Raw genomic sequence first — 13,007 nt, 5'->3', positions numbered from 1 at the left:
TATGGAGTGAGCAGAATTCTATTGATCAGTTACAAAAGTATATTGGTTACACAGCATTCAGTATCATGTTAATGCAGTTTATTATGTAAAATATGTGCTGTTTCATAATAAGTGGGCCAAATGGATTATATGTTGTGTTATATGATTTAAACCAATCAAATCCGTTTCAGTTGCTCAGGGAAACTTTACATAAGTAATGTAAATAATACAAAAAAGAGAATAACTGCAATGATATTTTAGAAGATCTTATAAAGGACCAAATTCAAGTGTCATCACTCCTCAGATATTTCTTCTTAGGTTAAGACAATTTATCTGCCCGTTCTATCTCCAGAGTTTTGTGTTTCAGCGATTCACTTCATGTAGAGTTTATCTTCCCTTGGAACACAATGCCATTTTTCATCAGTGTGTGCATCCATGTCCTTGCTTATTTTGACAGAGGACACTCATGAGTTAAGTGTTTTGGCTTTGCCATGTGAAAGCCATGCTCAACGGCTCATCAACTACTCACACTGCATTCATTATAAAATTAAGTGTTTCACTTGAAGTACGCTTTCTCTTGAGAAAAAGAGAAGGGGGGGGCCATCCCCAACACTGTGGTTCTGCGGTTGCATGAGTCGGGATGATGGAGAGCTGATGTGGAGCTTGAGGCTCTGCATTTTACACATGAAGACTTGTGTTCAAGTCTGAAAGCTTGCGATGTGATGTCTTTCGGTTTGTATACATGTTTGTTTACTGTCGATTTGGACTTTGGTACACACAAGCATTGCGGTTACAACAGGGTGTGTCCCCATGGTGCATGTTGGGCCCCTCATATTAATAATCAGAGAACTGTGTCAGACCGTCCAAGAATATCTGCCTTTCTCCTCCCTGTCTTTGAGATTCTGCTCTGTCAGTTTCACTGCAGTCTGCATTTTAGACAACAACAGTTCAACTGTGCATTTTAAACAACCGTTTTCTCACTCGTGTTCCACGCAACAACGCCTTTGGAGCACAGTAGTTGTGCCAACATGATGCATGTCGGGCACCTCATATTAAGTCGGATTCTACAATTTTGGGATAGGTTTCCCTGCTGTTTAATCACTTCCTGCTGTTTAATCACTTCCTGTTCGGTAAGGTCTGCAGCAGACAAAAAGGCATATCTCGTTTACTGACTGGAGACGTCCATATTCTCTTATCTGTGCACTGTCAGACTAACTGACACTGTCCTCCAAAAAAAACCCTGACCTTATAGGTTGTTTTTCAAGCACCTATATTCACATTTTAAAGTAATGCGCCCTCTAGCTGCCGTAGAAATAATGACAGTGTCGTATTACGTCTGTTGTCATGAAATTACATATGACTGTCGTAACCAATCAAAATGCTAGGGTTGTTCCAATTCCGATACTAGTATCGGAAATACCACCGATACCAGAAAAAATTCTAGCATCGGTATCGGCGAGTAATTAAACTCATGTACCGATCCGATACCATTTTTTTAAACAATATCTAGTTGTGACCGCTATCTTTGCTTAACGCAGCAAATCGGAAATCAATTCTTCTCAGAATGCAAACACAGGAAGTTGTGCTGTGTTGCCATAAGCAACCACTGTTTAGAGCAGCGAAGAAGTGAAAAACAGGGTTATTTATTAGAAATAAAACTAAATAAGATGCTAAACGAATTAATTTAAAGTGAATCTGAAGCATACCTTTCTCATTCGGCACTGTTTCCATTTTCGAGACGAATGCTAAACTATTAGGCTGTTTATTATGTAAGCTTTGTACTTCACTCGCATTATCGACAACCTCCTTCACATAACAGCACAGTCAGGCGGTGGTCACAGGATGGCAGATTGTATTACAGAATTTAATTGAGCAGTGTAAAGTTTTATATGTTTGGTTGATTGTATTTTATTTTAATATTTAACAGCTGAGCTGCGATATCAAGTAAGCAATGCAAGAATTTGTGTGCGCGCGCATGAGGCGCCGGCGCGACCACTGGAACGTTTTTTTCCTAAACTGTACTTTGTAATTTATGGTTTATGGTCGTAATTTAAAAGCCAGACATAATTCATACATTTACAAAAGACATTTAAATAACGAAAACAAGCAGAATGTCTGTTTCCTTTCCTAGATCGCTGGAGTGCGCCACAATGAACCACTTTCGTTTTGTTAATATTTAGACCTAATTATATGGTGAAATATTTCGCGTAGCCTATAGGCCTAAATATTCCCTTTTGTTGTATATGTGTTATATTAGCCTATAGTTTTATTCTGAACCGCTGCATGTGCGTGATGTGGCTGTGTGAACTCATGTTCTACATATCCTGTAATTTTCGCTGGTTTCAAAACGCACAACAAGCTGCATATTAGCCTACTTGACATTCATTTTCACTTAAATGTAGGCCTAATGGTGACATATATCATCGGAAAAACTAATGCCAGGGCATTGCCATTGTAACTTACCTAACCTATGATGACATGACAGCTGAGCCTGAGCGCGTTAGCGTGGGCATATCTCACTTTAGAGCGTCAACACGGGCATTTCACTCACTTTGGATGCGTCAGCGTCACATTTGCATAGGATGTACTATTTGAATTCGTGATTGGTTGACTGCCAAAACAAAATATTAAATAGAACGAAAAAATAACGTTATTAACCAGTTAATGGCCATTTCAATTGAGCTTTTCTGTTAAAAACTATTAAATCTGATTCAGTTTCCGTTTCTGGTTACGTTCCGGTCAAAATTTCGTTCGTTTTCGTTCCTTGAACCAGTTCAGAGCCCTGCACCCTGGTATCGGATCAGTACTCGGTATCGGCCGATACCCTGAGCTCAGGTATCGGAATCGGTATCGGGAATGGAAAAGGGGTATCGGAACATCTCTACAAAATGCGTGTTCATTTAAATGCAATGTGTGGACTTTTAACACCATTTGTCTTATTTCCATTTAGCAAAACTCATTTTTTCATATATATTTTTTATTATACACTTTATGAGAACATGCGTTCCCTGGGATCGAACCCATGATCGCATGATCGCATATTGTTATATATTGCAATGCTCTGCCAATTGAGCTACACGAAACCCGAAATATGACGCAGATAAAAGAGAACAATGCATTAAAATGAAAGTGGAAGTGACAAACGACCTATACAGACGTATTGGTTGGAGAACATGTTGGACTAACTTATTATTTAGTGAACTCAGCAAAAAAAGTCCCTTTACACGCTAATTAAAGCTAACTTTGCAAAATCAAAATAAACATGCACCTGTGGAATGATCATTAAGACACTAACAGCTTACAGATGGTAGGAAGTTTACAGCTATAAAAACTAAGGAGACGTTTCTACTGACTCTGAAAAACTGCAAGTGTTAACATGCTGCATGGAAGCACGAGGACTGCAGTTGTGGACAGGGCAACAAAATGTCTGTACTGTGAGATATCTAAGACAGTACTATAGGGAGAGAGAAAGGACAGCTGATTGTCCTTGCAGATTGCGTGTAACAACACCTGTACAGGATCAGTACATCCGAAAATCATACATGCGGCACATGCACAGGATGGCAAAAGCAACTGCCTGAGTTGCATCAGGAATGCACAATTCAGTGCTCAGACTTTTCGCAATAGGTTGAGAGTGGCTAAATTGAGGGCTTGTAAGCCTGTTGTACGGAAGGTCCTTCCCAGACATCACTGGCAATGTCGCCTGTGGGCACAACTGCTGAAAAAGACTGGTGAAAAGTGCTCTTCACTGATGAGTCATGATTTTTATCTCACAAAGGGTGATGTTTGGACTCGCATTTGTTGCTGAAAGACTGAGCATTATGCCATAGTCTATACTCTGGAGCGGGATTGTTTTGGAGGTGAAGTGTCCGTCACGGTCTGGGGAGGTGTGTTACAGCATTATTGGACTAAGCTTGTTGTCATTGCAGGCAATCTTAACTCTGTGCATCACAGAGAAGAAATCCTCCTCCCTTTTGGTTTGTTTTTGTAAAAAGCATTCTGTGAACTTACTCTTTCCAGAGAAATCAAGTTATGATCGATCACTGCTGCCTGCAGCTATTTTTTTTTTTCATTAATGAAATGTTATAAACAACCCTGTGGACATCACTAAAGCCAAAACAGTAGAGTTAATTAGAGTACAACTAAATAACACATTAATAACACATTTACCCACCTTTTCCTCTAAAATGGGCTCACAGTTGGAGTAGTTACTTTTCAGTGCCCATGTACCATTGTCCAAGCACTCTCTGTAAGCAATTCCTGCAGGGAATGAAAGGAATTCAAAGGTCAGTGTAGTTCTTAAAGCCCAAAGAGTTTAACATTTTAATTGCTCAGCAAACATAATAAGTTCAAATTCACATAAGTTAAAGTCAAGTACTTCTTTGAAAAAAGTTCTCACTCAAGAACTTGCTGAATACACACGATTTATAACAACTCAATGGCATTGATTCATTTAAATTCTACCCTACTTCAGGGGCCGTTGGCTCTGTCTAAGGTAAAGCTTCCAGTTTAGAGTTTACCTATTTGATATGTTGTTTCCATTTGAGTATTTCAGCATTTAATATGTAAAGGCACTGAAGGATTTACTTAGTTTCTTATTCCAAGGAGTTATTTTGCATATCTTTGAAAATCCATCATGCTTAAATTTTCTTGCTTTGCTCTGGTTATTTTATATTAATTTATTTATTTAATTTCATGGAAAATTCTAATCTCTTTTCCAAGCTGCACTTGTGAACTTAATTAGATTTTTCAAAATCCTGTTATCCTCGTTATTACAGCCATTTTAATAGAGAGTCAGCTTTTCTATCCATACTCAACGCACTTCTCTTTTGACTCAAGTCACTTCTTGTTTCAGCTTTTTAGTGCCCAAACACTGCAAGTGCGCAGGGCCCTATTGGTTTCCTAAGGAATATTAATGTTTTGTTCAAGGTTTTAAGTGCTTTTGGGGCCCTTAACATGCTGAAAAACCCTTGAAAATAAGCACACACATCAGAGTCTTTGGCCTGCTCTGCAGCTCTCCCTTGAACCAACTTCGTAGACCTGACCTGCATGAACCATCAATCATTAATTAAACCTTGCATTGAGTTTTCAATGAGGCTATAAAATGAGGCTATCAATGAGACTTTCTTAATGCACAAGTTCAGTTTGCATTTCTTGGGTTGCATCTTTGAATGGGGATTGCCTTCTGTGGCGTAGAATGTTGAAAAGGGTTTGCTCATTCATTTGAGGTTTGGTTGGAGGTCTTGGAAAACGAATCAAGATGATCTGTTAGCTGATGAATAGTTTATAGTCTATAAAGCAACTAGTTAAAAGTGATAATTGTTCCCCATACTGAAGTGTTACCATTTTATTTTATGGGGTTTTATTTTTAAAATAGGGAAATTGGTTTTGGCCGTACTGCTCAGTAACTTGCAAAATAGTCATAAAAACCAGAATCGTGACCCTGTCTAAAAAATCGTGATACGATATTTTTGCCATATCGCCCACCCCTACTTTCGAGAAAGACCCACCATGAGTCCTGAGGGTAAGATATGGTATACTTTTCTGCAGAAGTCAATATGACTTATTTGATTAGCATCAGAGTTGGTTGGTCAACAGTATTACATTACAAGTGATAATCAAATCAGTCCACCCTATCAGCCTTACAGTCCTGTTTTTGTCAGTGATAAAAAGTCATATTACTGACATATTACATGGTCAATATAAAAAGTCATATTTTGATGATCACTAAATGTTATTTTATCTCAAAAAGCAACAAGTTTTTTAAATTATACAATTTATAATTGACAAAACTACTCCAAATTGTGGCACAAACCTTAAAAAAATCCAAAGTTACAGCGAAATATCTTCACAACTTGTATCTTGACATCCAACATTATATGTGTACTTTGGTGTAAGTGAGTAACAGTTTTTTTCTGCAGATGATGAGGTTGTGGGGTGTGACAGCATCAGTCTGGGTCACAATGAGTTAGACAAATGAGTTTAGTGTCACAGCGCATCTCCTCCATTTGTTTAAGTAAAGCACTTAAGTTTATGAAGGCCAAAAAGGATAGTATGTGAGCCCTTCACAATGTTAGAAGGAAAAGTTATAATAAAAAAAATAGCTTTAATGTTTTTGTGTCTGAGCATGTTTATGCATAAACCCAATTAATAATTTAATATATGGATTGTAAATTCAATTTCTCTGCCACTTACTTAATGGAGAAGAGGACAGAAGTATCCTCAATTGAAGAGAGCTTTCCACACTTTAATGAAAGTGGTGTGACGTATAGCTAAGTAAAGTGTCCTACTCTGAATTTGTGTTCTGCATTTCACCCATCCAAGTGCACACACACAGCAGTGAGTATTGAACACACACACACACAGAGCAGTGGGCAGACATTTTTGCTGTGGCGCTCGGGGAGTGATTGGGGGTTAGGTGCCTTGCTCAAGGGCACCAGTTGCGGGTAAGGAGAGTGGAAGAGAGTGCTGTTCTTTCACTCCTCCCACCTACATTTCCTGCAAATACTGAAACTTGAACCCGCGACATTCAGGTTACGAGTCTGACTCTCTAACCATTAGGCTACAACTGCCCTACTTGCATGTTCAATTGAAAAAAAAAAAACAAGATTGAGAAAATGAGTTACAATTTTAAAGTTAAAATTCATAGAAATTTTAAGAAGGACATCAACTGTTGAGTGTTAACAGTCTGTGTAGTTGGATGATTGAGTTCAAGAAAATCAATAATGAAGTATGTGGCAAGAAGTAGCATGACTGATAATGAGCGCCACCTGTATGCCACACCGGTCTCGTATCTCTCACTGAGGAGCACAGAAGGATAAAAGGAGGAGCGATGACAGTGATGGACGAGAGAGGACCAGGCCTGGACTATTTATGATTGTTTATTTGTGTGCTCAGTCGTCCTTGAGGGGCTGCCGCTTTTACTTTTTTTTTACAAAAATTGGGAATAAATATCAAACTCCAACACAAAGCATTTTTTAAACTCCTTCAAAACACGCCTCTTTAACACGCTTCATTCGGCTGTATGAAAGTCGTCAGCAGTGCTGCATAGGATTTTCTCGAGAAAGATTTATTACTTTGTTTTTAGACTATGAAATCAACAATGTCACCAAAGAAGTGTGTTTTTGGTTGTGAGGAAAAGATAACCTTGCTTCCCAAAGAACCTAGCGTTAAGTGGAGCTAAATTACATTTGTTTAGCTGACCATCGATAGCTTGCAGATGATCGCTACGCAAAAGCTGCACATGCTTGTCACTCTTTAGCTTCGCCCACGGCACGCCTCCAGGAGCTCGGCTGTTTTCGGAAAGACTTGGTACAACGTATCTATCTTTTATAAATCTGATAAAGCTAAAGACTCTTTGGAGATATGAAGGATGCTATACTACTCTATAGGTACTCAAGATTAACATGAGATTGGCAGAAACTGTGTGTGTTATGTACCCTTTAACAATCTTGCAACCATATTAAAATGTGCTTGTGCAAAAATGTGCGAGAGCGCACATATACTGTTTGTTTATGCATTAAAAATAACAGACTCACATGTGCCTAATGTACTATTCCTGTATGTCACTCAGTGATGGGAATAACGGCGTTATAAATAACTCTGGTGTGTGCTGCGGTTAGTCATACACAAATATAATTTTAAACTGATAATAATGTATGATGTGCTGTGTGTGTGTCCGTCAGAGCATGCGCGCGAAGCGCGAGCTCAAACCAGAATACCCTTTTTGATGCTTGATCGAAAATATGTGAAATGAGTTTTTTTCTAGTCGACTAGTAGTTGTTCATTTAAGCTATTAGTTGACTAATCACATTTATATTAATTTAATTTCTTAAATACTGGAGAGAATAAACCATAATAAGGAGCGTTTACATAATATAGGCTATATAGCACTCAAGGGCACGCATAATTGCCATAAAGAACCGGCAAAAGTAATGATTATGAGTGTGACAAAAACAGTAAGGAGACATTTTAATTGTTTATTAATAAAGTAATGTTTTCTGAATCAGTGTAGGCTGTTCTCATTGCTGATCATCTGCTCATATGGACACGCCTAGAGAGATAACACACATTTCATTCGGATTAGGCTATATAATCAGAGTAGCCTCTTTCTTTTCGTGTTTAATTACTTCATTTTCGTTAAAGTAGATATTTCAAGCATTCTATAGATATATTTCTCATATCTGCGAGGCAAGCAGCCTCTGAGTTTCGGTTCATTTAGCCTAAGACGCGCTCCAGTTCACGCGCCAGTGATCGCGCCCGCGCCTCCATGTCATGATTTTATTGTCTGCTATATTTGCTTGTTATATATTAAATCCAAGCAGTTGGTTGATGAAACATTGATTAAAATTAAGATACAATTTTTACAAAACGAAATTCACTTTAAAGAGAGGCTTTCTATTAAACAAAACTTAATGTAGTGTTTAAAATCATGTCTGACCCACTCCATGTCTCCCGATATATTTGCGCATCTTATGATGCATCTTACTCACGCTGTTCACTTTTCATAATCGAATAAATAGATTTAAAACATAACATAGGACTATTTAAACATAAATATGAAACTACGTTTTCTTTAATGGCTACCAACACAGTACAGAGAAATTTCATGTCGTGAGCAGGAGCAGGATTCTTAGACTTATATGTAATATTGGGGGCATTCAATTTATTTGCCATATTTTTATTTTTATTTTTTTAAAGTAACGCAATAGTTACTTTTCCTGGTAATTAGTTACTTTTATAATGATGTAACTCAGTTACTAACTCCGTTACTATTTGTGAGAAGTACCTAGTAACTATAACTAATTACTTTTTTAAAGTAACGTGCCCAACACTGATGTCACTGCAGTCATTTTTACCTTGATTACATTCGCCATCCTTCAAAACTTTACTAACGAGACTAGGGCTGCACGATTTGGGGAAAATGTCATATTGCGATTATTGAGGTCAATATTGCGATTGCGATTTGCGATAGCGATATAATAATCAAATAGTATCAGGAGTCATCTTGCTTGGTTCTCAATGAAAATACACACACAGATTACTGATAATGCTGAAATGTGTATTTCTCAACTCAAACTATCAACAACAGCAAACAAATGCACAGCGTTTTCAAATTAAAATATTTTTATGAAATTAAATAACATCTTTGCATTACTGCAAACTTGTTATAATCCCATTTAAGATATTTGTTTCTTTACTAATCTGTAGTGGTTCAACGGATCACAAAGCTCACGGTTCGGATCACATCACGGTTATGACGTCACAGATCGGATCATTTTTCGGATCAGCACAAAAAAAATAAAAAATTGGATAGGGGTAACTTAACTTTGCATTTATTACTTAGCCCACTTAAACTATTCTGATACCATAGCATAAACTGCTAGCCTAAATAATACATTATTAAAGGCAAGTGAACAGACTGTAAAAAGAACAAGTACTGTACACCAATTACAACAAGCATAGATAAATACTACATAAAGTTACAAATAAAGTATAAGGTCTAACTGTAGTATTAATTTTCATGCACAGAAATGTAATAATTAAATGTAAAATGACACTGTTCATTGTATAAATTTAATATAGATTAATCTTTGTTAAAGCTGTGTTTTGTTGTTTGATTTACATGACAGACAACAGCAGGTATTTATAGGTTGCTGTCACTTTAAGAGTAAGACATACATGCACGCACACATCGGACAGATATAGGCCTACATCCGAATTCTCACCTCGTTCAATTAAGACATAACTGAATGTGTTTACATGAATACTTGCTGAGAGGGGTATTTTGACTGACATAATGCGTGTATGTGACCATCCAAGTGCACTGAGGACGCGAAAGAGAAATCAATTTGGAGTTCGCGAGCTATAACGCGCCTCTCTCTCTCTCTCTGTGCGCGCGAGCCTGGTATGTATGTGCGTCATGTGCGCACCGATAACAGCGCTGCGTGCGATACCGAATTAAATCCTCTTTCCTCTTCAACCACTACTAATCTGGGTTTATAATCTTATAGCCAAAATATCGCCATATAACAGAGGTAGCGTTTTTTCTTGCCACCAGTTCAGTGACCGTTTGCTCCGCATCCATCTTTACCCGTTCTCTGCGCTGCACACCAGAAAAGTCATGACCGTGCGCGCCACACATGCCACTGCCTAAACTGAAACTGACTGGTCTTCTTTTTATTAGCGGTGTATAAAATGGGCAAACAGCTCTCAGATAATGGGTTGTTGTGTCCACACATGTATTTTTTTTATTTTTTTATTAACTTATTATTATTTTATTTCATAAAATCGCAGCATTTTGCGTCATATAATCGCACAAGCTTGACATCGCGATTGCGATTGCGATATGATTAATCGTGCAGCTCTAAACGAGACACTGGATTGTTTTATTCAGCTGAGAGTTGTAGTTTGCTATCATAATGCTCAGGCACCAGTTGGAGGTTTTGACCTGCTGTTCAGTCACTCAGCGCTGTAACGGAGGAGTCACAAGGCTCAGAAACAATCTCTGAATATGAGAGAGGTGTTCTTCTAAAAGCAGCACTGGAATGATCAAAAACTGGACATGAGTCACTATTCTCTCTGCTATCTCTGATGTAAATGGATGGGTTTTCTCTGCATTAGCAGTGTTTTGGACTGACTGATTGAATGTATTTGGTTACTAAATCCTTGGACTGAAAACGTTCTCAGAGTTTAGCTGCTTTTAATGATCTGATCAAAAACAGATTTGGGAAAACATAATGATGTTTCCTGTCAAAAATTCTCCAACTATTATTTTCGCTATAATGTATTGACTCAAGCACAATATTCTCTCACCTTTCCTGATTTCTAACACACACTCACAGCGTTTGGTGTGGTATTGCGGCTGTCAGAGCAGAAATGAAAGCTGGTGCTCTCCATATGTTTTTCCATGTTCATATGTAAATTGCACGAGCCTATTTTGTCTCTTAGATTGAAAGATCTGAGAAAACCCATACATTTACATAGACCTTCCCCTCAAAGAAATCAGGACAAAAGAGGTTGAAAGTGGACAAAATAGGCAGACTAAAATACCATGTGGAAACGAGTATGTGTCTTTCTCGTTCTGCAGGTGGAAACAGGGCCTGATTCTTTCAAGAACAAGTTCCCAATGTCCACATCAAATTTATAAAGCTATACTCTGTATAGCTTAGAACAGACCATTGTTGTAGTGAATAGGATCCTACATTTTTTCTTTTTTTTTTGCATTAGACTTGTTTTACCTAGAATAGAACTGCAGTGAAATGTCTCACACTCACAAAACACCCACCGACTGTTAAAGATAATTTTTTCACCTTCTTTTGCAAATTGCACACATAAAATAGCATTGGAATGAGCAAATATGGGTGTGGCTCCATACAACCATCTAGTACAACAATAATCCCTTTAAGGTATACATGTGATTAGTAAAAAATGGCCCATTAGTAAAATGGGCAACAATGAGATTTTATCACTTCTAGGGCGAAAAAAGAGCAGAATTAGTTGTTTTATTTGTCAGTATGGGAATCTTTGCCACCACCATTGAAGAATGATTCATCTCGGTGCCGTCAAACATGTCAGGCTGAAACTGAGCAGAAGTGATAACCAGAAAATAAATGTTACAAGGTCCATCTCAAATAGCCTTAAAAACAACCAAAAGGGAGATATACTTTTACAGTCACTGATATAAGCCTTTATGCAACTTGGATCCAACTTTATGATCATTTAATTGCTCTGAGACGCTTTTTTCATGCCTGTGTTGGCGCCTATGTTGGGAGAATCAAACGCTCTCTCCTCCGCAGTCACTGTTCTCTCTGACTCTTTAGAAGTCTTCACAATAGATGCCTTCACATCTTCTCACTGTTTTCCCTTTGCACTTGGTAAATAATTCTCACTTTAGTTTTACCAGCCCACCATCCTTTTCTTTCATTTATCCACCGAGGGGAATTTAAGTTGATTTGTTGTCATAAGTTTTTATTGACCTCAATATATCTTGTTCTCAAAATACCTCAACTGTTGTATTTAAGAATATTTACCTTCCATTTACCCACAATTTAACTTCAGAATGTGCTCGTCTCATCTCATCTCACCAACTTGATATCACTACATCTCCCCTTCCCCAGAACAATGAACTTGTTTTCTTAAATATGTTATTATTCTGGTGTAATAAACATACTGTAACCATTTTACCCATTTTTACGTGCCTATGTGAAATACTTCTCTAACATAGGAGAACATTTCTGCTTTATTAACATTGCAATCCTTTTGTTTCTTTTGTTCTTTCACATTAATATTGTCTCCTTTTTATTATAAGGAGGTCAGGTTGGACACTGAACACACACAGTGAGAGGATTATTCTGCCTCTTTGATCACCGGCCATGAACTAAAGCTTCATTCATCATGGTGGGGCAGATAAACATCCTGACCTTGTGTAAGATCCATGTCGGGTAGGTATAGCAGGCCGCGGGGTTTGAGCTGAATGGTGGATTGTGGGCGTCTGGCTGTCAGGTATGTGGTCAACTTCAAATAAGTCTGGCCAGGCAATTGGTTGCTCATTTCCTTTTTCAGGGTTGTAAAGTTGCACCAATGCCAGTCCGTTGCGTTGAATATTTCCATGTGCGGTTTTCAAGAAAAGTGACCTTGGGGCCTGCTGTCAGATCACTTTACCAGTGATGGTGTGGTCCTTAATCCAAACAGTATCTCCAGACTTCAGTGGTGACAAAGATCTACCTCTGTGTCTCTTGTTGCATTTTTTTTTTGTGCCAACACATAGACTGGATTCAAACGGTTAGCATCTGGGAGTTTTGTGTGAGAAGTGGTGGTAGCATTGGAAGGCCAGTTCTCAATCCTCTGCCCATTGAGAGCTCAGCTGGACTGTGACCATTTGCAAGTGGTTTAGAGCGGTGTGCAAGCAAGCCCTTGAATGGATCTGATGTTTTCCCCAGGAGTTGTTTTGACCGTTTGTACAGCTCTTTCTGCTTCACTATTTCCCTAGGGGTTACCATGGGCTGCTCATTATGTGCTTGAAGTGT

At 38.2% G+C, this 13,007-nt stretch overlaps 1 protein-coding gene across 1 annotated transcript in view; it reads right to left on the bottom strand.

Moving 5' to 3' along the window:
- The window catches only part of LOC125250308 (corticotropin-releasing factor receptor 2), a 66,274-nt gene that overhangs the window by 37,664 nt on the left and 15,603 nt on the right, over positions 1-13,007 (bottom strand). The window contains exon 3 of the mRNA XM_048162837.1: positions 4,154-4,239. Coding sequence (XP_048018794.1) covers positions 4,154-4,239 — 86 coding nt within the window. The remainder of the gene's footprint in view (positions 1-4,153; positions 4,240-13,007) is intronic.

Source organism: Megalobrama amblycephala, linkage group LG17, assembly GCF_018812025.1.
Source record: "Megalobrama amblycephala isolate DHTTF-2021 linkage group LG17, ASM1881202v1, whole genome shotgun sequence".
Lineage (NCBI taxonomy): Eukaryota > Metazoa > Chordata > Actinopteri > Cypriniformes > Xenocyprididae > Megalobrama > Megalobrama amblycephala.
The sequence above is the reverse complement of the archived record's forward strand: the minus strand, read 5'-3'. Positions and strand labels throughout refer to the sequence as shown.